The 27,099-nt window shown below is 44.9% G+C and overlaps 1 protein-coding gene across 2 annotated transcripts in view; it reads right to left on the bottom strand.

Annotated features, from left to right (window-relative positions):
* The window catches only part of CSMD1 (CUB and Sushi multiple domains 1), a 1,607,858-nt gene that overhangs the window by 524,148 nt on the left and 1,056,611 nt on the right, over positions 1-27,099 (bottom strand). For both annotated transcript variants that reach the window (XM_074329288.2, XM_074329289.2), the window contains exon 7: positions 18,069-18,146. In XM_074329288.2, the coding sequence (XP_074185389.2) occupies positions 18,069-18,146 (78 nt within the window). The remainder of the gene's footprint in view (positions 1-18,068; positions 18,147-27,099) is intronic.

Here is a 27,099-nt window from a genome sequence, read left to right as displayed (position 1 = left end):
TAACATGCTTCCTTGTTATGTGATGCAGTTCAATTTCTACAAAGATTAGAATAGTCATGTTTATTTTATAAATTAGGTCATTACGTGGATGATTTAATTATGCAAATGCATTAGTTTCTTAAAATGAATATCACAAATAGAAAAAGAAGTCAGCAACACTGGTGTGGTATGAGTGAATGTGTGAATGTGTGTGTGTGAATGTGAGTGTGAGTGTGTGTGTGTGGGGGGGTGTGGGGGGGAGGGTGTGGAGGGGTTCCCCTCATTACCTTGGTTACCTCTGTGGCTTGTTTTCTGGACCACGCATGTGCACATCCTCCATCAAATCTGTCTCAGTGGAGATAAGGTTAAGAACTTCTGGTGCTTAATGTACTTTATAATCTCTCTTACAATTTTTAAATACAAGGTCTTTGAAAATTATTATTTCAAAATAAAGTGTTATGGTCTATGTGAACGAAATTGAACGTAGAAACATGACTATGTTTACATGTAACTATGATCAGTGTTCCACTGTGTGGTTTCTGTCCAAACGAAAATAAATACCTAGTAACAATGGACATTGTTACTCAGTACTTCTTTGTATCAAGCACCGGACTAAGTGTTTTATATGAACTGTAGTAAATGATTAAAATGACCCTATAAGGAAGATATTATCATAACTATTTTAGAAATTAGGAAATTAGGCTTAATACTATTTCATTTGTTTAATAATTCCCCTGGTTTAAAAAAGGCATGCAGATAAAAAATGAATGAAGTACGTAATTTGAGTATAGTCTGAAAGAATTGGAATCTATAACTTATATGGCTTCAACATTATGCACTTTTCGTTGTGAAAATCCACCTTCAGCTTATCTTTAATTCATCATTCTCGTTTCATTACCCTGGAATGATGGTTGTCACCTTGGTCATGAGGTGTCATGCCTGGTCCTCGTCTTGTTATGAACAGAGCTGTAATGGAGTGAATTTCACGCTCTGGATCAGACCTCAACTCAACTTTGCAATTCAGTCTCTGACTCACTGAGAGAGATGAGGGATAATTGTACATCTGGTGGTTCCCATTTTAGCTATTTATTATCATTAACATTGTCCTAAACTGTTCCTCCTTTAAATTTTTACACCCTTAACATTTCAGTTTCCTGGGACAAAACACTTCACACCCTGCCTCTGAGATTTCACCAACACCAGCATGATGTTCGCATCCTCACTCAGCTTCGGACATGGGGTACAGTGTCCTCAAAAGGAGGGATTTGGGGAAAGGAGCTCCTCAGCTCAAATATAGCTCATTTCACCCGCAAGCCACTGACATTTACACTTGAATTAAGATTTCTGAGAATGAACTTTCCAGAGGAAAACATAAGAGGAAAGTCTGACATATGCCCACATGCCTTCCACTGTAGGATATTCTGAGACCTGTAAATCTTAATGCACATCAAAAAAAAAAACAAAACAACAAAACACAAAACAAACAAACAAACAGACAAAAAAACGCCGCTAGATAGTAATATTGCTTCTGTGGGAAAATTTGAATATTCTATTGGTGTTTTGGTCTGTATATCCTAAAGATATGTGGTCCCATTTTCCAAGTGATTAACTTGAATTTGCTTTCTTTATTAATACAAGCAAAAGTAATACTAATATCAATATACTTAGAGAAGGTCTACAACAGTAGAATTGTTTTCTGTGATCAGATATCTGTTTATTGAGTATGTAGACCATAATAAATAGATACATAGGTAGACAATACATAGATACATGAACTATAGATAGATAATAAATGGGTAGGTAGATAACTAGATAGATAGATGATAGGTAGGTAGATGGTGTATAGATAGTTGATAAATATAGACAGACAGGTAGACAGACAGACAGACAGACAGGGCAACCTGCTCTGTGCCAGGTACTATGCTATGGTGAGTAAATCTGGGCAGGCAGTCAGTAAATCAATACTATTTATCAAATATTTATTATGTGATATGTATAATATACTCTGGGTATACAACCAAGTACAAGTCAAGGCCTCTTATCAAGAAGCTTACATCCTAAGAGAAAAAGAAAAAAGCTAAATGAACAAATATTTTCAATTATTGACAGGCGTCGTGTGATAAGAGCAGGGGAATGCGGTGCCGTCCTTCAGTTAGGATGTGCGGTGAGCTAACCTGGGAGGGCGTGTAGGGGAGGGGTGTCTGAGGAGTTGATTTTGGAAGTGTTAGCGAAATGATGTGAAGGAGACAGCTGCAGGTAGATCCATTCACTCATTCACTCATTCATTCATTCATTCACTCACTCATTCACTCATTCATTCACTCATTCATTCATTCATTCATTCACTCATTCATTCATTCACTCATTCATTCACTCATTCATTCATTCATTCATCCATTCACTCACTCATTCATTCATCCATTCATTCACTCATTCATTCATTCACTCATTCATTCATTCATTCACTCATTCATTCATTCACACACACCTGTTGAGTCCCTACCACGTGCCGAGTGCAGTTCAACAGTGAACATAACACACAGGCCCCGTTCTCATTTTTGTGAGAGACAGTAAATGAGATAACTCAGTACATTAAGGTGCATATATAGTTATTAGATAATGAGAATAGATCAAAATAAAACAGGAAGGGGACTGGAAAGTGTGTGCGTGTGTGTGTGCGTGTGTGTGTGCATGTGTGTGTGTGTGCAGGCTGCACACGGAGAAGACAAATATGCACACAGGTAAGTCACAGGCATTCACAAGTCAGGAAGGCTGAGATCTGGGGAAGAGACCAGGGGACTCTCTTCTGCTCAGGTGACAAGGCTTCAGTTGCTAGATTTGGGGTTCCCTGGAATGAGACGGGGATGGCTAAGTGGGGAGAGGGCTCACATGATCTAACAGCCAGGAAGACATGCCACCCACCCTGCCTACTGTGCCTCCAAGAGGAGACGCAGGACACAGCTGCACATCTGCCTGCCGGCTTAGGGCAGAGGGCTACGCTTAACATACCACTTTGGGAGCCATCAGTGTGAGGTGGTACGTAAAGCTGGGAGACTGGATAAGATGTGCACAGGCGTGGAGGTGGGGGAGTCTCTGGTGACCCCTGAGGCTTCCTGTCAGACACCTGAGAAAGGCAGAGGGGCCAGCGATGGGGCTGAGACAGACCGCTGTCTGGGTGACATGCTCACTGACAATTGCAGGCCAGGGTGTGGGGCAGAAATCTGACAGGCATGGGTTCAGAAGAGACCAGAAAGGAGAGACTGGAGGCACCAGGTAGGACCTGGCTGCGAAAGGTGTGAGACAAGTGGGACGACAGGGCCAGTCAGAGGAGCAGGTCATCAAGGTGCAGAAGGAGCCAGGGCTCAGGGCGCTCAGGGCAGGCAGCAGAGCTAAGTGCCTGTGGAGCAGGGAGCACAGGATCCTGCTGGGGGCTGGGGCAGGGGGCGCGGGGTGGGGGTGGGGTGGGGGGGCAGTGAGCAGGGGGAGGGAGGGTGTGGGGGGGCAGTGAGCATGGTGGCGGGGGTGGGGTGGGGGGCAGGGAGCATGGGGTGGGGGGGCAGTGAGCAGGGGAAGGGGGTGGGTGGGGGGGCAGGGAGCATGGTGGTGGGGGTGGGGCAGGGGGCGCGGGGCAGGGGTGGGGTGGGGTGGGGGGGCAGTGAGCAGGGGGAGGGGGTGGATGGGGGGGCAGGGAGCATGGTGGTGGGGGTGGGGCAGGGGGCGCGGGGCAGGGGTGGGGTGGGGGGCAGGGAGCACGGGGTGGGGGTGGGGTGGGGGGGCAGTGAGCAGGGGGAGGGAGGGTGTGGGGGGGCAGTGAGCATGGTGGCGGGGGTGGGGTGGGGGGCAGGGGGCACGGGGCCAGGGGTAGGGTGGGGGGATGGAGGCTGGAGGGCACTGGTCTGTGCACAGAGGTGGAGGCCAGATTAGTCTGTGGACAGAGGAAAAACGTTGGATTTCACTCTGAGTGCAAAGGGAAATAACAGACAGTACGCCCCAGGGGGATGGAGCCATGTTGGAGTATGTCCAGAAAAGTGGCAAAGACCGTATCTTGCCTCAGTTTCGTAGAGAGATAGGAAGTTACCGCAAGGTAAGTCTGCCCAAATTTACTCGCCATAGCACAGTACCTGGCACAGAGGCCTGGGCAGGAAGATTAGTGAGCAGGAGGAAAGGCAGGGAAAAGTGTGTGTGACTGTATGTGAGTGTGCATGTGCATGCGTGTGTGTGAGTGTGAGCATGTATGTGTGTGTTGCTCAGGTGTAGGGCGATGCTATTGTAGAAGCAGAAAGGGACCAGATTGCAAAGGGCCTTGAGGACACTGTCACAAGTCAGATTTACCTCACAGGTGCAACAACACTGAGAGCACTTTGGAACACGGGCAAAGCTCTCTACCCCATCAACATGGCAGTGCTGTAGAGCAGAATTTGCAAATTAGGGTAATTTAGCAAAAACACTTACTGCCCAGTAAGGAATACTGAGTAGCAAAACAAGGGAAGTGTTCAAATTGCCCGGTGCACTGAGCCTGATTTTAGCAAAGTGCACTTCATTAATCCTCTTAATAAAAGGAATATTAACATAAAAATCACGAGTAGCACGAGTCTGACTTTACACTATGACTGAGTTTATCAGATACAGAAGGGAACAGTACTAGGATGGAAGAAATTTATTTTGAAGAATAGTACTGACATAAGTGTTCATAATTTTACAAGAATATCCAGAGAAGATATTTCATGTTTTCATTGCTAAAATGAATGAAAAACAGAAATTAAGTTATTCAACTAAAGCTAGTTTACATATGACATTGTAATGTAAATGGCATGTGATGTAAAACTAAAATTGGGTCAAAATATGTCATAGATAATTGTCATATGGATTCTAGAAAACTCTCTGAAAGTAGGTGAAATGGCAGTTTGCTCGGCTGGAAGAGTAGTTTATAGCTAAACCCTATTCTGGGCAACCTCATTACAATGACAAATGGGACAGAGATTACAGATCAATCAGCAAATACATCTTCGATTTACACTAGGATTCTTTTTTCATTTGATAGAAATTACCATCATATTCTTTACATGATATATTCAACTAATGCATTTGACACTCTTCTAATTCTCTTCTGTGTTTGTAAGACGCACACATGAATCAGACCTTCCCAAAGTCCACATTACTGTACAGGGTTATTTCCCAAAGCCGGAAGCCTACAACTCTGTGAATGCTCACCACACGCTCATTTGCACAAAAAGCTGTGGAGATTTTCTTCAGGGGAGCGTGGAAAGCGTCGTACGTGTTAATTACTGAACTTGAATTTTCTACTTACAGCTGTGATTTTCCCAAATACACAATGAAAAGATCTTGTGTGGATGTCATATGGTTCATACTATTTTATATGCCTTTCAAACTGTTCAAACTATGAAATAGGCCATTTAGCAAGCAAGTTGCACTCCCTGCAAGTATTCTAACAACAATTGCAATGCACAGAGCTTGCAGATATGGTGCTTTACACCTCCAAAGCACTTCATTAAAAGTCCAATTTGTTAATCTCATCTTATGTCCTTGACTTGCCATATATTTTCACATCTGGAAACATCACGTACTTCCCTTCTCTGGAATAAACTACCTCTAGTGCTTCGCTCCATCTGCTTTCTCTTTATGAAAATAATGTAAATGCATAGAACTCAAGGGATACGACCAAATATGTACTGTACCAAATAAATCTAAGCACTTGCTGTAATTAAATTATCCAATTTAATCCAATTAGTGTCGTGATTAATTAGGATGGATTAGTAAAAAAAAAATCGTGAACACTTTTGAAGTTAAAACATCGTCAGTACACATCCCTCATGATTTATATTAAGGCAATTACATTTTACAGTCAAGACAACGGAGGAAGAAAGGGAAGCAGAATGGTCCATTTTAAACCTAAAAATATACAGTCTAAAAATAAACTAGAAATGAAGATTAAGAATTCTGTGGGGAAAAAATCAATAAGAATTTGTAAATGGTATTTCTTTTATTCTTTGTCATTTGGATTAAACTTCATTCCCACCATGTAAATTCCCTTAGTTTATGATTGGTACAGCTTACTTGAACCCCCATGGAAATGTCTAACCAAGGGTGGGATTACCAATGAGGACATTTTATCCCAAGTAGGGCAGCCACCAGTCGGTTGCTGCTGTCCATGCCTCGGGTAATTGTGGGCCCAGTGTTGCCAGTTCTTCCTGCGTTAAAAATAAATAGAATTCATGTTTTATAGATGGAAATCTATCAGCAAGAAAAGAGATTGGTTCTGAAAAAGACCCATTGAACAAGATGAAAAGACAAGCTTTAGACTGGGAGAGAATATTTGCAAACCACATGTCCAACAAAGGACTAGCACCTAGAATATGTAACAAAACTCAGCAAGAAAAACAAACAAACAAGCAAACAAAAAACCCCAAATGAAAAGTGGGCAAAATTGCGAACTAACATTTCACCGGAGTAGATATATGGACAGCTAATGAACACAGAAAACTATGCTCAACGTCTTTAGCCATTAAGGAAATACAAATACAGGCCATGATGAGATGCCACTATCTACTTATCACAATGGCGCTTTTTTTTTTAAGTCATAACATCAAATGCTGGTGAGGATGCTGAGAAACTGGATCATACATACATTGTTTGTGGGTGAGTGAAATGCTACAGCCACTGTGGAACTGGTTTGGCAGCTTCTTATAAATCTAGACATGCAAAAATCAGATGATCCAGCAATTACTGCTCTGGGCATTTATGCCAGAGAAACGAAAACTGAGGTTGATGCAGAACCTGTTCTAGCACAATGTTCCCCGCAGTTTTATTTTTACCAGGTGAAAGCTGGGGAAAACAAACCCACTCTCTTTTACCAGGCCAATGGGTAAACTGTGGTACATCCATGCCATGGGACAGCACACAGCAATGGAAAGGAACAAACTGCTGATACACAGCCACTTGAGGGGAAAAGCCCGCCACATAAGGTTACAGATTGTATGATTCCATTTACATGATATTCTTGACGGTCCCAGGGGACGAGGGCTGTGGCTACAAAGGGCCCCGCAGGGAGACTTGTGATGATGGCACTGCCTGCATGTTCATTGTGGTGGCATTGACCCCACGGAATGCACACGTGTCTGCCATTGCACAGAACTACACCTATGTGCATGCACACACACAGATACATACAAGAACATGTAACTGAGAATTACATGTGGCAAAGTCGATTTTCCAGAGTTGAGATTATACTCTTGTTGGGGAAGACATCGCCGTTCCGGGAACCTGGCTGAGGCTGCAAGGCCGCCTGGTTGGGTTGACTGCAATTTTCTGAGGGTCTATAATCATTTCAAAATACTTGAGCACTGGGATTTGAGCCCACGCTCTTTAGTTCCAGAGTTTGTCCTCTGAATTAGTGAGCCACATGAAAAGCTTAATAATCATTTCAAAATAAACAGTGAAAAAGAGAGATTGGCAACTAAGTACAATGTTACAAAGACACTGTAGGGCGCTTGCCAGGTGTGTAAGTCTTCAGAGGGCCACAGGGACGCAGGCAGGGTGTGAACCCACTGGCCTCTCCCCCGAGCCTGAATCACCAGACAACTTCTCCTCGATGGGGCTTTCCCAAGTCAACTGGACAAAGATGGGGCTCTCCCCTGCCCCCTTGGGCTAACAGTCATGCAGCATCTATGCCTCCTACACTTCCCATGTCACAAACACACAGATTACTTTGGGCATAATCACCATTTGGTCAATATCACTTCATTTATCTCTAAATTTCTCATTCAGTGAGGAAAAGTTATCAAGTCTGGGCAAACTGACTTCTCCATGAAAAGTGGAAGTCAATTTCGATGTTACGATTCTGTAAATTTTATAATTCTATACACACTCTAGTGAAAGGACGTAAGCGGAAAATATTTCCAGTTTTCTCCTTACACCTTTGAAATGTGTTTTAAATAAAATGATGAGGTTTAAGGAAAGTACATTTTTCCTGATTTCTCCTTCAGGTTCTTGATTTTTAGCTCCTGTTCTCCAATTTATCTTTATATCGAGGCTAATGAATTTAACTCACCAACTTAGCCTCTTGGTGTCTAAAATGGAGGGCTTTAATTTAATTCGTAAAGAACCTACCATGATTAATTAATCTTTAGAGATTCTGACTGAACTTACTAATATTCCATCCTGTAAGATAATTTAATTACAACAAAATAGTGGTTCCCTCTTACGACTGCTGTGGAGTTAGTTTACATGTGTGGACACCCAAATGCTGGTCTCCCCACAACTCTCAAGATATACAAAGATTGAGGTTTTTTGTTTGTTTGTTTGTTTTTTATAACATTTGTTGTAAACTCATGATGTGTTGGGCTTCTACAAAACTAGCTAGCTTAGGATTTGTCTTGCCCTTTCAGATCTGCCATAATCTGGAGGTTGTTTTCCATTCACATTTCGGAGTAAAAGAATGCTTCTCTGCTCATTTGCAAAGTGAGTTGTTTCCTGTTGTTGATCAATTGTGCTCTATAATTGTATGCTGTCACCATTTCAAAAGTGCTTGACTTCCTACTAGGGTACAGTACCATGTTACCATCTATAATGTAATCAGCCTGCATCTTGCTTTACACATTTTAACAGATCCTTTTTTCTGGTGAGTTAAGAAATCATATATGCAAATGATGTGCTAAATAATTGACCAACCACCTAGCTCGGCTCCCAATTATGAGTGAGTGTCTCCTTCCCAATGTATATAGACAACAGTTCCCTTCACAGCAAGATTTTGCACAGTATTTTCAAAGATATTTTAGCTCCTGCAGTGACAAAGGCCTGTTTAGAAACTGCAAGCATAATTTACTTACCTGATTTGTGACACAGTTTATGCAATCCAGTCTATTCATGCGACATGGGGATGGGTCTTTGTTAGGAAAACACAGGTCTTTAGCAATTGCAGAGCTCCACATTATTACATTTTATGATGGAACAGAGTAGATTGCAGCAATAAGCCCCCTTGTTTTATTAAACCTTTACACAACTGTTAGAGGTTAATGGGGCTATTATTTTTCCTACTGTCAAAATCTGCTACAAAGCAGAGCGCTTAGTGCCAGAAACATAGCGCAGAGAAGAGCTGGCCTGGCTTTTTCTGTAGCAGCATTACAAATCACTCTAGTCTACTATGATCCAAATAAATCACACATTAATAATGTAGCAATAAGGTCCTCTAAAAACCAACGGGACACTGAGCAGTATTTCTAGCAATTAAATAACAAGCTGAGAGACTGAAGCAACGTTATTAGGAAATGAAAGGTGTTTCTTTGTAGATGAGTAAGCAAGCCATGCCAGTTCTTATAGATTATTCGTGCGGGGGTTAATAGAACAACAAGATATCTGGTTACCTGGGAAATTATGGCCTGATGAAAATGCCAGTGGGAAATTATTTCTGGAGTAAAGCTTCAAGGTGGAAACCACATAAAACATCCTTTAAGGCTGATGAGATTAAGGAAGGGCTTCTGCTGCCTGGGAGCCTTGACTTGGAAGTCTTACTAAGTGACTCATTCGGGTTTATGAACAGCCCCACTCCATTCTCTGTCCCCTGGTCCCCTCTGCTGAACGCCTGGCCACACCCACTTCAGGCTCCTACTCTGGGGACTTTGGACAGGGGTCTGTCAATGCAAGTTTTCAAATGACCTTTCTAAAAACAAGCATGGAACTACACACCGTTCCCCAATAAAGTCCTATTCCCTTCCCCAATAAAATCTTTAAAAAAAAAAATACACACAAAAAAAAAACAAGCATGTCTCAGTCATCACCTCAGTGACAAACGGACTCATTTAGCAGTGGTATGAGGAAGCTTAGTATATCACAGAGTATAGCAGCCCCCCTTTATTCGTGGGGATACGCTCCAGAACCCCAGGAGGGCCGGCAACCATGGATAGTATCCAACCTTCTTTCGTATACATAATACCTATGAGAAAGTCTAATTGGTAAACCAGGCACAGTGAGAGATTAACAACAATAACTAATCACAAAATAGAGCAATTATCACCCTACACTGCGGTCAAGGTTACGTGGATGCTGTTTCTCTCTAGCAGAGCATCTTATCACACTGTCCTCATCTTTTCACTTCCAGGGAGGAAGGACTTTCAGCTTTGCATCAGCGTATCTGAATCGCCAGCATCACTACTCTTGCACTTTGGGGCCATTTGGAAGTCAAATCAGGGTCACCTGAGCACAAACACTGCACCTTGTCACTGGATCTGATAATGCGATGGCCGCTCTGTGACTCCGGGCGGGGAGCACGGACGGCCTGGGGGTGCTGGGCAAAGGGATGCTCGCCTCCCTGCCAGGAGGGCATGAGATGCACCTCGCTGTTCAGAATGAATCGCGTGCAACTTAGCACTTAGCACTCTTTAATGTTTTCAGACCACAGTTGGCTGTGGGCACTGACACCACGAGCAGGGGGATTGCTGCGCTTTCCGACTTCCTGGAGCACAGAATGTAGGTTGAGAATGAGATTTTACTACCATTTGCTATCACTTTGTTATAGAAACTTGAAAAAAGTAATGAATTCCTCGCAGTTTTAATGTTTCTTTCCATGTAATGGGTATAGTGATTCTAAGACTACACGACATTTTTTATAATTGATGAGTTATCTAATTATGCCTGCCTGTCTCAGTAATACATGCGATTTTGATAACAGGCACAACTTTTCCTTAACTAATGCCTAGAAAATGACTATAAATGAAACACTCCAGCGATCCAGCCATTGACAAGGTCTAATAAAGAAGATATTTTGACTCGACTTCCTTGGTACTACTTTAATAAGGCTTTATGTCCTCTCTTTGTGTGTCTTCTTACCTTTTATAGGTTGATCTATTACTATAATATTTTGAAAGGTAATAGATTTCTATTTTTACTCAACCCCCAATAAATGCCGCTACGTTTGTTACAGCTCTCTGTCTGACAAATACGTATTCACATAAGTGGAAACTCTAGTAGACTGCAATTTCCTAGGGAAGGGGATACTTTGATCATCTCCAGGACAGGTATTGGTCTTTCCTAACTGTGTGACAGCTGAATTCATGAATAAGATGTGAAATACAAGGACCCAATTAAAGGAAAGAACGAGCATTGCTTTGTCACATGCTTGCACGCCACCAGGTAACTACAACAGTCAGTCATTCCGTAGTAACATGTACACCCAGCAACTGCTGTGTGTGTGGGGCTCTGCTCCGTGCTCGGTGCATCTATCAGTGAAGAAAGCAGACAAAAATATCTGTCCTCAGGAGATTATATTCTGTCGTGGGAGGTGGAAGACAGGAAATAAATGAGCCATATGTGCACATACTCATACAAACACACAGTAAGTATGCACACACAGCACACATACATGGTGCATTGTGATAAGCGATACTGCAAAACACACAGCAGGTAACAGGAAGAGATCAAATGGTGGGTGGCCAAGGTGCGTGAAAATTAGTTCGGGTGACCAGTGAGAGCCTTATGGAGAGGGTCATATCTGAGAAACTATCTCCAGGAAGGAAGGAGGCTCCCTTGGGAGAGCAGTTCAGCCTGAGGAAATAGAAGAGCGAAGACAGAGGTTTGAGTGAGTCTGGGGTCTTTATGAAACAGCTCCCAAAACTAGTGGGGAAGGGCGAGCGGAAGGGCAGATGGGATGGGGATGGAAGGTAGTCCTGGGGGACTTTGTAATAGGTGTAGATTTATTTTGGCTGTGAGGGGAAGCTGCTGATGGGTTTTGAGCAGGAGAATGATGGGTTCCCTGACACGCCTCTCAGATCACCAGATGTGGTTTGGAGACAGACTGCAGGGGGCAGAGGCAGAGGCAGGAGAGTGGGTGAGGCTGGTGCCATAACACACGTGAGGGATGACAGTAGTTTGGAGGTAAAGCGAACTGGCCTGGTTCTGGGATTGAAACTAAGCTGAGAGGCCGACAGGACGGCTGGGAACTACAGATATAAGATGAATGTTCTTTTTCCTTTCAGCACATTGGAATGTAAGTAAAAAGAGAGTATTACACACTGGTATCGTTCATTCGCTCTTAAATTATTCCAAACTTAAGAAAACAAACACTAGGAATGTAGCCATTATAGAGACGAATGGACAAACACAGCATGACCCAGGCCAGACGGTAACACCTTTTTAAAGGCTTATTTTAGAAAGTGGGGTAACCGGCCATAGCAGGTTGCAAAGATGACGCACGTTGTATGGTTATGATCGCATCTTGCACTGAGCACGGCGGCCAAAACATCCGCGTGCACTTTCAGGCTAAACATGGACCTACGGAGTTTTCCCATCTGCCCTGAAATAATGATGTCTGGCACAGCAGAAAAGCCAGGAAAAATGGAAGTACTGAGAGTCGTTATCAAAGACATCGATCGATTGGTCTTCATTAACAGGACAGTCTGTTTGGCCACGTGGAATGAATACCATTCAGCTTTGCTTCAGGTAGTGTTTTCAAGGCAGGACAAAGAAAAGCGTCCATAGAACCAAGAGCAGTGAAACAAATGCCTTGTAGTCAAAAGTAGCAGAAGTCTAGGGCCACTGACTTCATAAGGTTCCGTTGTTCTTTTTTCCTAACGGTGGATAAGGTGATACATTGTATTTCTTGTTTTTTGCGCAGTTTCTTTGTTCAGCCTTCTGCTACACAGTGAGTCGGAATCACATGCCCTGTCCTGCGTGGGGACAAACTGCTACAACTGTGGACACTCTGCACCCAGCATGTGCTACCAAGTCACGTGCGCGAGTCCCTCACGTGACCTGTCTTTAACTCAACACAGGGAAAACGATCTCGGGCAGAACCACCCCCACCAGGGCTTTCCTTCTCCTCCTCCCTACAGATCTGGGAGTTAGAAGGGCACGGACAGATTAGTGAGCCGAAGGGTTCACACACTTAAGGCTGCTAACTCTGTCTTCTGCCACGGAGCTTGTCAAGAAGAAGAAACTACACCTACCGTTTCTGTCATTTGAACGTAGACAGTGACAATTTAATGAGCCCTTACTATGAAAGGACCAATCTCAGAATTGAGACGAGCCCGCTATCACTCAGTGAGTGAAATGAGTGGGGTGGGGTGTTTGCCAAGGTTATTCCAGATGCCCTCTCTGTTGCACAGCATTGCCCCTTGATGTTGTCATCTTGTCAAAGCTTAAAATAATTAGAAACTTAAAGCTTTATCAGAAATAATACCTTCATTATCTTTGGGTTTTTCTGAAAATATTATTAATAAATGAGTAATCAAACTGATGAAAATTCAAAACTTCTGAATCTCTTCATTCTAAGAATCGATGTAAGAAATCACCCTCATTGTATAAGTGTTGGAATACATCCATAGGCTTCTACCGTCTTTCCACCCTATGTGGTTACATTTATGCGCGTTAAGGACTAAAGTGAATCGCTAAGGGATAATTGGTAACTTGAAGTCAGGTCTGGGCAAGGAAACTGAGGGACCTGGGGACTCCAGAGCAAACCCACAAAAGATTCCTCAGGTTCCACTGAGAGGAGTAAGAGAGACTCTGCAGGGACTTTGCTCCACGTTATAGATTATTTCCTGTATCTGTTCTTCATTATTTAATCAGCAAATGCCGGCTGAGTGCTTATTGGCTTGGGCATCAGAAGGTGACCAAGTGCAGTGTGTAAGTCAGCATGGGGTGGCAGACAGGGTGCTTCCTGGAGGGGAACTTGGCTTTTGGGAGCTCATCTTGGACCAAAGGGACACTCAAGGCAGATCTAGGGAGAAAACACAACTTGAAGCAGTGGCAGATGTGAAGAAGAGCTGGCATCGGACTGTATGTTACCTCCAGACACTGTTTATCTTCAAATGCAACAATGGGGAGTTTGTTTTTTATCTGTGTACCTGCTACTCTGTATCGGTATAAACTTTTTTAATGTACATGTTACAGAGTCCTTGCTCACTTGTGTTACAACGTGTAATTCTTATCGCATCTTCCCAGCACGGTAATGGTCTAACTCCTCTGGTGATTTCAGTCTGCCATCCTTAACCTGCAAGCCCCTTGAGGTAATCATGGAACCCGCCGCCCTCCCTGCCCCGAGCCCCACCCCTCCCTGGCATTTCCTGTCTCCCACCTGAGGCTCACAGGCAGGCCTGAGGAGCTCCCTGAAAGGGGCTCAGCTTGGGTCCCCTAGAGGCAGAGGCAGGGCTCCTTGCCTCGTTCAGGCTTTTATTTTTTTTTAAACATCTGGCTCTTTGGGTAGAGGTTGCTATCTGTGGTTTGCCCAAATCTCGAGTGTTTTCTAGCACCTTAAACAGGGCCCCAATAGGCCCCAGAGGCCACTCTGGGGATGGATAATGGAAAGCAGAGTGACTTACAGAAGGGCTGTTCACATCAGACTCAATCTCAAGATGCCACCGGGCAGTGTAGCAACTTGGGACTTGGTACCAGCTGAGCTGTTCCCACCTCCTATGCTGGAAGTAATCAGGGGAAAAATAAGTACTGAAACCTGGAGAAAAGGGGACGTGTAGGGTCGGCTCCCTTGAGAAGAGCTGCGACCTCTGGTCTTTGCACCGCGGGGCTAAGCCAGCTTGAAAGGACATGGCAGGGAGGAAACAGGAAGAATTAACAGCCAGCGTCACATTCATCCCTCCTCCAGGCACCTGTTGGGCTCCCACGGGCAGAACCACCCCTGAGCACAGGAGACAGCTGCTCCTGCAGCCCGTCCGCTGAGGTCCTGATTAGTAAGCACCGGAGGGGCACTGGTGCATTAGCAGGTGCAGGCTTAGGCTCCGGATCAAAAGGACGGTCACGTGGCCACTGCTGTCATGTGTCTTACTCTCTGAGGAGGCTCGGGAAGAAGAAAGACCCATAAAGAGTGAAGAAAACCAAACTAAGTGGTCAACAGCGAGCGATGTGGGATGGTAACTACCAAAGGCGTCGGACCCTGAGCTGAGCTTTCTCTGGACTATTTTGTTGTATTCTCACCAGAACCCTCAACCGGAGGAAGCCAGGGTCTGGGCCAGGGCGCAACTTGCAGGCCTGTATGCTCGCATTTCGCATCTAGAATCTCAGCACCCGGGGTCTCCACGGGAAACCCAGCTCCAGGAGGAAACAGAATTCCTACAAGTTCAGGGACTGGCTTGAAAAGAATGAGGCCCATAGCAAGGGCACTGGCATTTAATATAAATGCTGTCTGTAAAATCATTAGGTAAGCTCCCTGTAAATGACCCGATAACGTCACCAACTGCAGTCTGTGCAGCAGGTGTCAGCGTACGTATAACTCACACCCATTCCTTTCATGGGCACTCTCACACCTCATGGTAGAGGAGGCATCAGGGCTGAGCGAGAAAGCGTCCCTGGCTTTCTAGGCAGCGGCCCGTGGCCTGGGACACATCCTGGACAGCTCCGGGCAGCCTGTGCTCCTACGACTGGCCAGCCTGTTCTCTGACGTCTAGGAGAGCAAGTCCGATGGCCTGGACCTCCCTCCTGCTCTGAGAAGTCAGCTCCCTGCGCCAGCACTTGGCTGACCCCACTGCTTACGTTCTTTCCTTCTTTGTATTTCGATATGGGGCAGCCCTAATGGTTTTGGTAATGGGTTTGGTTGGGTGAATGTCCAGTGTGTGCCATACACCAGAATAGGAATTTACAAACGCCTTGTTTATCTACTGGACAAAAACCATTACTATTTTCATTTTATAGATGATGAAACTTGTCCTGGTTAAGACACATATTTTTACAGCTATTGAGTCTTTGTCTCTCTAACTTCAAAGCCTATGTCCTTTTCTCTATGAGGCTTAATTGAGTTTTCTCAGTCACACCTTCTGCATAAAGAACATATTTCCACGTGTTACACCACTGGTCTTACAAGGCTCACCGTTTCTTCAGTTCCTCATTTTCTCTAGTGATTAATTCCTATGTCTGACAAAAAAAAAAAGTTTAATACTGTTGGGAGAAAGGACGGGAGACTTTCTAATACCATATGAGTAATTATGTATTTGTCAATTTGTGTTCAGATAAGAACAGAAGAAATATCTCCTTACTTTTAAAAAAGTTACACTGGCAGATAAGTTTGATGTCTCATTGATCTGCTAGGAGACCTAATATTGATTTGATGTAAAGGTTCACCTGATATGTGGTTCTGTGTTACTACGGATCATTTCTGCAAGATTTCTAACCACTGAAAAATCCATTTCAAAATTATTATAACTACTACATCTCCCACTCTGCTGAACGTCCTGGATTAAATGGCAACAATCACAAAAATATTAAAAGAAAAAAATCTCTTCCTTTCTTCCTCTGTCCCTCAGTTGTCTTCCTCCTTCATGGGTCCAATTTAATTGGAATGACACTGCCCGTGATTATCAAACAGGAAGAGTAATGGGAACATTTACAGATTGACATTTTTTTGTCAGCCCTAAAGACCTGAGCTGCAGCCAGAGTTCTGGGAACCCACCTTAATATAGACTGAATATTTGCATCTCCCCAAATGTATTCATCGCAGTCCTACCCCCAATGTGGTCGTATAGGGAGGTAGGCATTTGGGTGATGAGGTCACGCGTGGGGCCTCATGATGGGGACACACAGGTCATGTGCTCTCTCTACCATGTGAGGCTCCACTGAGAAGATGGACAGGGGTCCATGAGTCAGAAAGAGTCCTCCCCACACACTGACCCTGCCAACTCCTTGATCTTGGACTTTCCAGCCTCCAGAACTGTGAGCAATCAATATAAACCACCCAGTCTCTGGTCCTTGCTATAACAGCCTGGACCCACCTGTGTCCCCTCCAGGTGTCAGAGCACAGCACCATCGTACAGAGTTGGTGGACTCTTGTCACACAGACAATTGGGCAGAAGCCAGAATATGGGAATACAGTGTGATTATTAAAAGATTCGTGCTGTTGCTTGTTTCTATTTATTAGTTTAGTGGGATAATAGTCAGGGATAAAACCTCATGTAGAAGCCCAATACATCATGCAGATAAAAACAGTTGTTTGAACTGGGGGTGCACAAGACGGCCATCCCAAGCCCGTACCACTCCCAATGGCTCGGGGGTGGGAAAACAATGCATGTGGATCCAAAGCGCCAGCCTAGGGGCGCTGCGAGATGCAGGAAGTGGGACGACGCCAGGAAGAGCCACTAGGAATGAACAGAAGAGGCGACCCGACTGGCTGAAGGCCGTGGCATGTGGAAAGGACCACACTGGAAGTAACCCTCGTGGGTATCTCAGGGGAGCCCGCTGGTCTGCATTTCATGGGACAGGAGAACCATAGTGAAACTGATAAAACAAAGGCCATAACAGAGGCAGGAACACAGCAGCAGGGGAACAAAATGAGGGAACAGCTAACCACACCGGAGGCGTCAGGAGAAGTTTCCAATGGTGAGTCTGAGTATCACATAGGCTTCTGAATACAACAGAGGGAGGGAGGGGGCCTCTGGCAGAGAAGCACATTGACATGTCAAGGATGATGAGGTGGCCCTTTAAGGTAAGTGACGATGAGGGGTGTCAAGGAAAAGACACCAGAAAAGGGGGTAGTAACGGAGACCTTCATTTATCCAACAACCACTGACCAAGTACCTATTGTGTGCTGTGCGTATCCGAGGGGAACCGTACACGTGTGGTGTTTATATTATTGTTCTCCTGCGAAGGATGCAGATGTGGCCCTGGAGCTGTTATTCTTCAGGCCATGGATGACCAAGAATATCTCCATAGGAAAATGACAAGACCAGACTTCTATGTCCCAGAGATCAATTGTGTGTGTGTGTGTGTGTGTGTGTGTGTGTGAGTGTGAGGTGGCACATGGGGGGAGTGGAGAGGGAAGCTACCATCCACACACCTGGCAGTGGGATATTTACTTCAGAGAGAAACCCCGAAGGTCCAGTCTCTGGCCACGCCTGGTGTCCAGTGAGGGCAGAGAGCAAAGACAGATTTGAGCTACATTTAGGCGACAAAATCAACATGACCCTCTTCCCCCACAATTCTATTTCCCAGAAAATACTGCTGGAGGTGCACAAGCAGGAGACGAAGCGGGGAAAGCAGACTGCAGTGTGACTCCCCGGCACTGACGCAGAGAGAAGTGTCCCCTGTGCTGCACTCTACCCGATACGCGATGCCCGTGTAGAAAGCGCTGGACTTACAGACAGAGATTTTGTGGCTGCCGTCCTTGTTGGGCAGCACCTTCACTCCTCGTGACTTCAGTTCAATGGCCTTTTTCACTGGAAGAAGCAAAACAGAGCCGTTAGTAGGTACAAACTGAAGAGGCACCACGTGGTGTTGTGTCATCACAGCATTTCCAGGCAGAACCGCTTTCCTACCAGCCTCTGGAAAACGGGACCCATTCTAAGGGGTTAATGGTGCAAAGCACATGAAGCATAAGAGCTTGGGGATAATGAATGCAGGCCACCACACAGCAAGGCTGTATCTTATAACTGCAGTGTCAGAAGCTGAAAATGACACGTGGTCCTGTTTGCTTTCTACACCCAAACCTACTGACCACCGGTGGTGACAAATTCTACAAAGCATTCAGCCAGATTCACGTCTCAACTTAGGTGTAGTGACTATAGAGTTTTCTAAGGTTGGTAGTCATGAAAAAATGTAGATAAAAGTGGAAGCTGTTCACTTATTTGTTCATATATTCATTTAATCATGCAAAGTTTAGCAAAGACGCATGAAAGAGAGCCAGTAGGGGAAAAGCACATTCTAAGTGTTGGGGACAAAATGTTAGTAAAAGAACACTAGCCCTTCCAGACCCTTATAACCTATAGGCAATATAAAAAGAACACATATAATTTTGGTTTCTAAAATCATAGTTCTCAGACTTAAGTTTCTTAATTTTTCCAAGTAAGACCTTCATCACACGTTTTAAGAAGTTCCACTCTTCTGGTCATTTCTGGAAAAAAGGTGGGGAGGCATTTGCGGAAAGACCACAGTATTTTAAGTTAAATATTTTTGTTTTGAATAGTAAATTTATTGTATTATTATGTAAATTGTCACTTTAAACACTTCTGATTTACATACGTGAGACTGGACCTGGAGAAAGCATGCAGATGTGTGTTCAAATCTCTGCGTACAACTTGGTAGCTGCGTGGCCTTGGCAAGTTACGTACATCAGAGTCTGTTAATTACTCTGTAAAATGGGTGTGATGGATACCTCTTGGTGTCAACTTGACTGGGCTAGAGTGCCAAGATAATTGGTCAAGCATTACTCTGGGTGTCCCTTTCAGGGTGCTTTTTGACGAGATAAACATTTAAATGGAGAGACTGAGTAGAGCAGATTACCCTCCCTAATGTGGGTGGGCCTCGTCTAACTGGGTGAAGGCTTAGCTAGAACAAAACGCAGACACGCTTCCTAGTAGGAGAGACTTCTTCCTGACTGCCTGACGTTATGCTGGGGAACTCATTTTTGTCCTGCTCTCAGGTTCAAATGGAAACTCTTCCTGCGTCTGGAGCCTGCCCGCCTTTGGACTGAAACGACACTATCAGCTCTCCTGAGTCTCCAGCCACTGACTCACCCTGGAGGTCTTGGGACTTGTCAGCCTTCATAACTGTGAGAGCAGGTGTCTTACAATAAATCACATATATGTGTATATTTCTGAGAGAGACATGTGTGACCGTACTGGTTCTGCTTCTCTGGAGAGCCCTGGCTCACAGTGGGCATATTGGCAGTGAACACAGGGGACAAAGCCTGCATGGGCTGCAGATGGGACGGAGGCAGCATGTCGAGAAGCGAGCCCTGAACACGGCTGCTCAGCACAGGACACCGCCTGCTACTATTCCGTGTCACTTGCATCCACATGGCTGCCCTGAAGGTGACTGCCACAGCAATCACCTCTGGGACTGTCCTTCCAGCGCTGATGTTACTAAACATCCACTCCCTGTCCACAACCTTCCCTGTGGTCACTGAATAGTCCCCCACTCCACGGACCACGCCTCGCTGACCCCCCTCGGAGCCCCTCACACTACTTCTCGTCCCGCCTCCTCTTCCCAGTAACACCTGTAGAACATCTTAATTCGGAAGCACCTCAATACACACTATGGCATTTCATTCTCCCCACACACGCGGAGGCAGCTATTATGCGGACCCCTTCCTCCTATCAGGAAAGCCAGGTGCACAGGTTTGTTCCTTCCTGGCACAACGCAGTGGGTCTGACCTTGGGTTTCGAAGCCCATCCACATTCCTGTAGGCGTGCGCCCTGGCAAATCACGCATTTACGGCAAATCTCGGTTGTCTAATCTTTTCAAACAAGCATGAGTCCTTTTTTCTTTGTATGTCAGCAGGTGTACAGGGGAACACAAGAGAGCAAAGGCAGTTTATGAACTTTGGAGAGCGCTCCCAACAGCGTGGGTTAGAAATGAGGGTTAGCCCAGCGTACTCGTGCAGCACAGAGGGCACCCATGGTGGTCATGGAAGCGGGCCACGCAGATGTCCCTTCAGGAAGGATGGGCAATGCCTCCAGGCTGTCGTTCAGAGCCAGGCCTTCCTGGAATGCGCAGCTACAGACGGCCACGTCCCCAGCGTCACACCTCCCAAGGGCAGGCTGCACAGAACAGTCACCGATGTGAGGACCAGATGCAAGCCCAGAGCGGGTCCTCCCTGAGAGTTAGTTCCTCTCCAAGCACCCTGGGCGTCACTGAGGCTGGACCTTGCGACCTGACCTCCCTCTTCCCACGGCTCACTCCTCTGCTCCTTCCACAGGCGTCACCCCAAAGGGGCTCCACAAGGACAGCCCTGTTCCCAACGTCCACTCAGGACTGCCTCCTGGACACCAGGCGTCTTTCTTCTCTGCCTGCTCCTTCTTTGTCTGTGTGTGTGTCACCCGTCTCTGCATTGTGACCACAAATCCCGCAGCAGAAGGAAATGGGCTCTGGAACCTGCACTGGCCCCCACAGGTCCCCTGGCCACTCGCATATCCTCTGTCAGAGCTCCCCAGAACAATGCTTTCATTTGAAGTGGGAAACGGCTTGCTGTGTCTCCCACCATCTCTGCCTTCTTCTGCTAAATACCTTAATCCTGAACTTACTCAGGAGAGAGATGAAAGCACAGTAAATAACGAACAGAGAATCGATGGGAGATAATCAAGAGCATAAAACTCAAAGCAAATGTCACCCAAAATAAACAGATAAAACAAACAGGATTCCATGCACTCAGAAAAGAAAAAGAAAAAAATAAACAAAAGGGCCGTCCTCAGGGTGTGACAAAGGTATGTGAACAAACAGTGTCTATACAAGAGGCTAAGAAATTCTGTAATTTTGCAAATAAACATATGTCGCTGAGTGAAGCAAATTCCCACCAGGGGATGTTTTCCAACAAGGTGGTGCTGCAGTGCTGTCAACCGCTCGCTCCAGTGAGTCCTATTCTGCTTTGGTTACTGCGTCTCCTCATCCCACAGCACGGGCTCTTGGCAGCGTGGAGAACGGGAAGGTAACCCGTGGTTCCTTGAAGTGTCTACCCTCTCATCCTCTGGTGGGGCCCCTCCTTCCCTCACCCAGAGTCCTGCTCCTGCTCCAGCTGCCTTCAAGGCCTTGCAGAGGCTTGGGGGGTGTGGGGGGTGTGGGCAGAGTGGGGTGGGGGGTGGGGGAGGGGCGGTGAAGCAGGGAGGGCGGGAGGGGCTGCAGGCACAGCCCTGAGAATCCATCATCCTGGGTCAGTTCTTCCTCAGCCTCAGTGCTCCCTGGAGCCCAGGGTTGGACCCTTCATTCTCGGCTCTTGGGAAGGAAGATGAAGTCACTTCCTGGCGGATAAAATGCTAGTTCTTGGTTCCAACCACAGACCTTCTGAATAAGAAACTGGGGCTGGGCTGGGCCTTCGAGCTTCGTGTTTTCAGTGCAGCGACCCAGCTTTTTGTTTATTTTGCTGTCCTTTTTCTTCTTGTTTGTTTTTTTGGGGGGAGAGGGCTTTCATTAAATGCTATAGGTTTTGCCTGAGACTTACTGGTCTTTCTTGGCTAGCATCACTTTTCAGTAATTCACATTCAACAACTTCAAATGCATATAAGCAACCCTTCTCCTCTTTTTGATAGCGACATTTGAGTAGGTGAAAATTCCTGGGGGCAACACTTGCAGATTAAGTGTAAGAAAGACTGAAAAATACAGCAATAAACATACATAAAGCATATATATATATTTTTTGTTTGTTTGTTTGTTTGTTTTTTCTTTTTTTTCATTGTATCAGCTGTTCTCACTATAATCTCTCTGTGGGTCAGTTAAAACTTACTTTTGTTAAGTAGTTTGAAAATTTGAGGGAACGATTGCTATATTGAAATGACCATGGTTTTCGTTGCTGTGTTTAAAGTGGCAAGAAGGTAAGAGCTGGGTGTCACCGTTTCTACAGGGGGCAACCACTCCCCGGATTTTTCCCTCCCAGGCCCTGGACTGGCCCCCAATCCAGCTCAGTCCTGGACCCGCCACAGCCCACAGCAGCAAAGCACGAGAGTTCCCCATGAGGGGACCTTCGTGAGGTCCCCACGCGGTGTCTCCTGCCACTGATGACCCTGGAGCGTCCTGTACCAGGTGCTCAATGCTTAACCTACCATGGCAGCTAAGATCATTTCAAATCGATAAATAAGATGCAAAATTGTTTCAAACAAGCTTAATTTACTAAATGTGGGGGCAGAAGCCGTTGAGAAACATCACAAACCACAGAGGAAATGACTTCACATATATACATCAAAGATGACAAATTTAGAGAAATCAAAGTTTGGATTAAAGGGGTTAAAACTATAGGTCTGTTTATTGGGCTCAGTATTAACTCAGAAGATTATCCTAATTTTATTAAGGCCTCTCCATGCTAAGCAATTCCACCTAAGTGGTGCCCTAAAGAATGCTCACTCGTCCTGACAGCACTGAAGTAGCATTTACTAATTCAGTTATTCTTAGGAAGTATGCTAGCAATACCAGCAGAATCCTTGGAAAGCCTTTGAATTGCGGGCCTTCGAGCCTGGCTTGCAGCCCCCACACTCTTGTTTGCTCCTAATTCGCTGGCCACTCCTGTTTGCAGACTCAGCGTCCCCATGTGATGCTTGGGGGCTTATTGCCTGCTGTTAAACTCCGTGTAACTCGCGTGGCCCTATATCCAACAGAAGTATTATAATCATCTAATCAAATATTATCACCATCACACTGTTAACGAGCGATAATTTTAAAAAATACTATGCATTTGACAGTATGCAAAGTGCTTCACATACATCCTATTTAATTCCATCACGGCGTTATCATCGTTTACGGAAAAGTACTGGGTTCCTGAGAGGCTCAGTGATCACCCCGGATTGCACAGCCTGAGGTGGCAGTGTTACTGCGCTGGCCAAGTCTGATTCCGGAACCGGCTTGCTTCATAGGAAGCTCTGCTGCCTCCTTCATCCGTTATGTCCCACAGTTCAATCATACGTCACATTTTAAATTTCCTTTTCATAAAATTGGTTGTTGCTTACATGATGGAAAACTTAAATAGTTATATATTAGTAAACATGGCGCCTCATGAGACGGATCTTTCAAAATCAGAATTTTATTAGTTGACTCTTCCAACAATTATCTAAAAAATCTTTTTATGAACTTGTGTGTCATTTGCTTAAACATGAGTTAGATGTCTATTAATATCATTCCTATTATAGCAAAAGATACTCCCTGAGTCACATAGCATGGATTATATGTTCCTTTTCTGAAGAATGCTTTTATTTATGGTTACAGTTGTTGATGGACATTGCAGAAAATTTGGGAAAACCTAAAAATTATCAAGAAGAAAATAAAAGTGAGAGAATAAACCTATCACCTAGAGATGACCAGTGTTATAACTTTTATGTATTTATTTCCAAACCTATGGGCCTTTTATATATATATGTATATGTATATATGTGTGTATATATGTATATATAATTAGGGATATAGCAATAGAGACACATGATATTAACTGAACAAAAATAAAACTGTAAATACATTTATTAGACTTTTATGACAGCTTTGAGCATTTTTCCTTATTGTTTTCCTCACTATATAGTACATTTTTAAATCAGGTTTATTGAGGTTATTAAATGTTTTTGAAAAATACTTCTAATGAATCCATCATAATATATTTAATTCCTTTATTATTAGACAGGAGTTTCTTTTCTCACTTCTTACAATTGTGTATTACACCAAACACCTTTTGATCATGTGTGTCATCAAACTCTGATAAGTTTCATGGACTAAATCACTAGCATTAGGAGTCTTGGTCGGGGTGTTAATCCACAGGGCTACACTGATTTTTTTGAAAACCTGTACCAATTCACGTCCCCTGTTGCTTATAACAGGTTATCTTGACTACAGCACCTTTCCCAACGCTGAGTTTTAGCACATAAAACACATACTAACTTGGTAGTTGAAAAATGCTATCTCTATTTTATTTGCATTTAAAATAACTGATGTGCTTATTCATTTATTCTTTGAGATAAATTTTACTATTATTGTCTCATGGTCTATATATTATTTTATGGGGAGTTTAATTATTACTACAATAGTATTTTTTTTTTTTAATCTAGAAATAATTGCTTTGTTTTCTTTACCAGGTTATTTTATCCAGCAGCTCCCCTGGTAGGCTTACCCATATTCAGATATTCTTACATATTTTTAAATTAGATTTTATGGTGTACTTGAACATGAACCCTTGAAAAAAACTGACAACCGAGGTGTAGGAACTAGGTTACCAAATTTCCGTTTTCTCCTTAAATCAGCCAGGAGCCCCTCTGGCCTGTGTAAGCCCGGTGTTCGTCGTGGTCTCCTGAGTCTGACAAGTCACAGGTAAGCACTTCCTTACTTCACAACTGTGCTGCTGACATGGCCTGGTGACTGGTTACCAGAACCTTCCAGTCTAATGTCACTGGACATCACTGTTAACTTGAAAGAACGTTCCATGGCTGAGGCTGTGGCAGCGCAGACGGTCATGGGTAGGCTGTCTGGGGACCAGTGGGGACAGCCACGCACACTGGTTACCGGCTTCTTCATCAACTGAAAGGCTTCTGACAGCAAGATGCTTTATTGGAAGGAAGGCAATAAACTCTCCAGTGTTTGTCCCTGTGTGCTTACCAATCATTAAGTAATATATCTCCCTGTGATTTAAGTTGTCTGAGATAAGAACATTCAGGGTTTAAGTTGGAACACGTTGGGATTGAAAGGTTTTTTATTTAGCTTTGTAGTGATTTATTGGGTAGCTCCACAGAAGTTATTCTGGCCATTTCCTCCAAAACAGAGGGGAACTAGAGGGGTCCAAGAGGTACAGGGGGGAAGGCGGAGGGGGGACTGTGGGGAAAGGTAGACGAGCAAGAAAGGGGTGATGATGTGGCCCCCAAAACAACGGTTTGCTTCACTGTCCCTGTACAGAGATACTGAGAATATTCAGGGGTTGTAAACAGAATCATGTCAGGTAACCCACGCCAATAAAGGCTGCCTGTCTTTTTTCTCTGACATACTCTTCTTGTCTGTATTTCATGGTGTGAAACAACTTCCTACTGTCCGTCTGCAGTTTTCCCCGTGGGGCTGCCAGAGCCAGTCTACCTAGCGGGGGATGCAAAAGCTTCACCAGAAGGTTGTTTCAGCAAAGAGGAGGCCGCCCTGCAGTCCAGGGAGCTGAGTTCCTGCCTCACTTCTGAAAGTGTCTGAAATCTTGGGCCACACCTTGGCTCTCTCCTCACCCATCGGTTGATGGGTGTGGATTGTAAGGAGCCCGGTGTCCTATTTTCTCATTCTTGTTCCAGGCAGACAATGCAGGGCCAAGGAAAGCAGGTGGTGTTTGATTCGGAGCTGCGTTCCAACCTTCCCTGTACCGTTCATTTCAAGGCGGACTTGGGGAACACGACGTGTCTTCTGACAGACAAGGGCCGCAGACTGACCCGCTAGCGCACAGCTGTAAATGAGCAGGAAGCTCGCAAGTCATGAAGCACGTGCTGTGGGCAGAGCTGCCAGTGAGGTGCGTAGGGCACGGTGAGGGACCATTCAGAGAGCACATGGCGCCTCGTGCTGGGCACGAGCGCACACCAAACACACGTGCACGGCCGCTGAGCCCCTCCCGCTCTGCCACGGTCTGAGTATTTGTCCCCAGATTCACACGTTGAAATCCTAACCCCCAATGTGAAGATGTTAGGAGGTGTGCAGGTCAGGAATGCGACCAGTGTCCTTGTGAAAGGATCCCAGGGAACTGCCAGCCCCTCCAGCATGTGAGGGCATCACAACGATGACACAGCCGTCGGTGAAGCCCGGAGGCTCTCTCACCAGACACAGAATCTGCTGGAGCCGTGACCTCAGACCTCCGACCTCCACGCTGTGAGAAACAATGCGTGTTGTTTATAAGCCGCCAAGACTGTGGGAATTTGTTAGAGCAGCCTGGACAGACTAAGGCATATGCTGAGGGCACTTCCGGTTTCGCATGTGTCTATCCCTTGCATCTTATAATAGGAAAAGCCTCCCACTTACACAGCACGGCTTTGCAGTGAGATGCAAGCTCTCCTCAGTGAAAATCATTCTGAAACTCATTAGCAATGTCGTGTTGGCAGGCTACCACGGCCCTGAGGCTCAGGTTCCTCCTCTGTGTAATCAAGGTGATGTCCCCTGCCTCACAGAGCTGTTGTGGAGAGTAAATGAAATGACAAACACAAGTGCCTAGGTGTGATGTCTGGCCCATCGTAGACGTGCAAAGTGCTTGCACATACTTTGTGCAGGAGGGAGCCCTTTCCAACTTGGGATTACATTCATTGTTAAGTGTCATTGTCCCTCCTTTCCTCAGCTTCTTCCTTTAAACTTCACCACACACAGGAAGCTGGGAGAGAAACTCAACTTCCTGAGTACCGTTCCCAAGGAATTAGGACCATGTCCTGCCATCCTCATTTCCAACTGAGAAATTGGCATGTGCGTATCACTCAATAAACCAATAATAAATACATCAATAAAGCAATAAAATCACCTATAGAGAGAATTATTTCTAGAATAAAAATCATTGTAGCAATAAACTCCCACAAAATAATATATGGACCATGAGAAACTAATAGTAAGATTTATCTCAAAGAATAAATGAATAAGCACATTAATTATTTGAAATGGGACAGCAATTCTTCAACTACCAAGTTAGTACATGTTCTGTTTTATGTGCTAAAACTCAGTGTTGGGAAAGGTGCTGAAGTCAAGATACCCGTATATACAACTGGGAGG

Source organism: Rhinolophus sinicus, chromosome 16 (genome assembly GCF_057876585.1).
Source record: "Rhinolophus sinicus isolate RSI-liver-muscle chromosome 16, RSI-T2T, whole genome shotgun sequence".
NCBI classification, from domain to species: Eukaryota; Metazoa; Chordata; class Mammalia; order Chiroptera; family Rhinolophidae; genus Rhinolophus; species Rhinolophus sinicus.
This window is presented reverse-complemented; position numbering and strand designations above follow the sequence as displayed.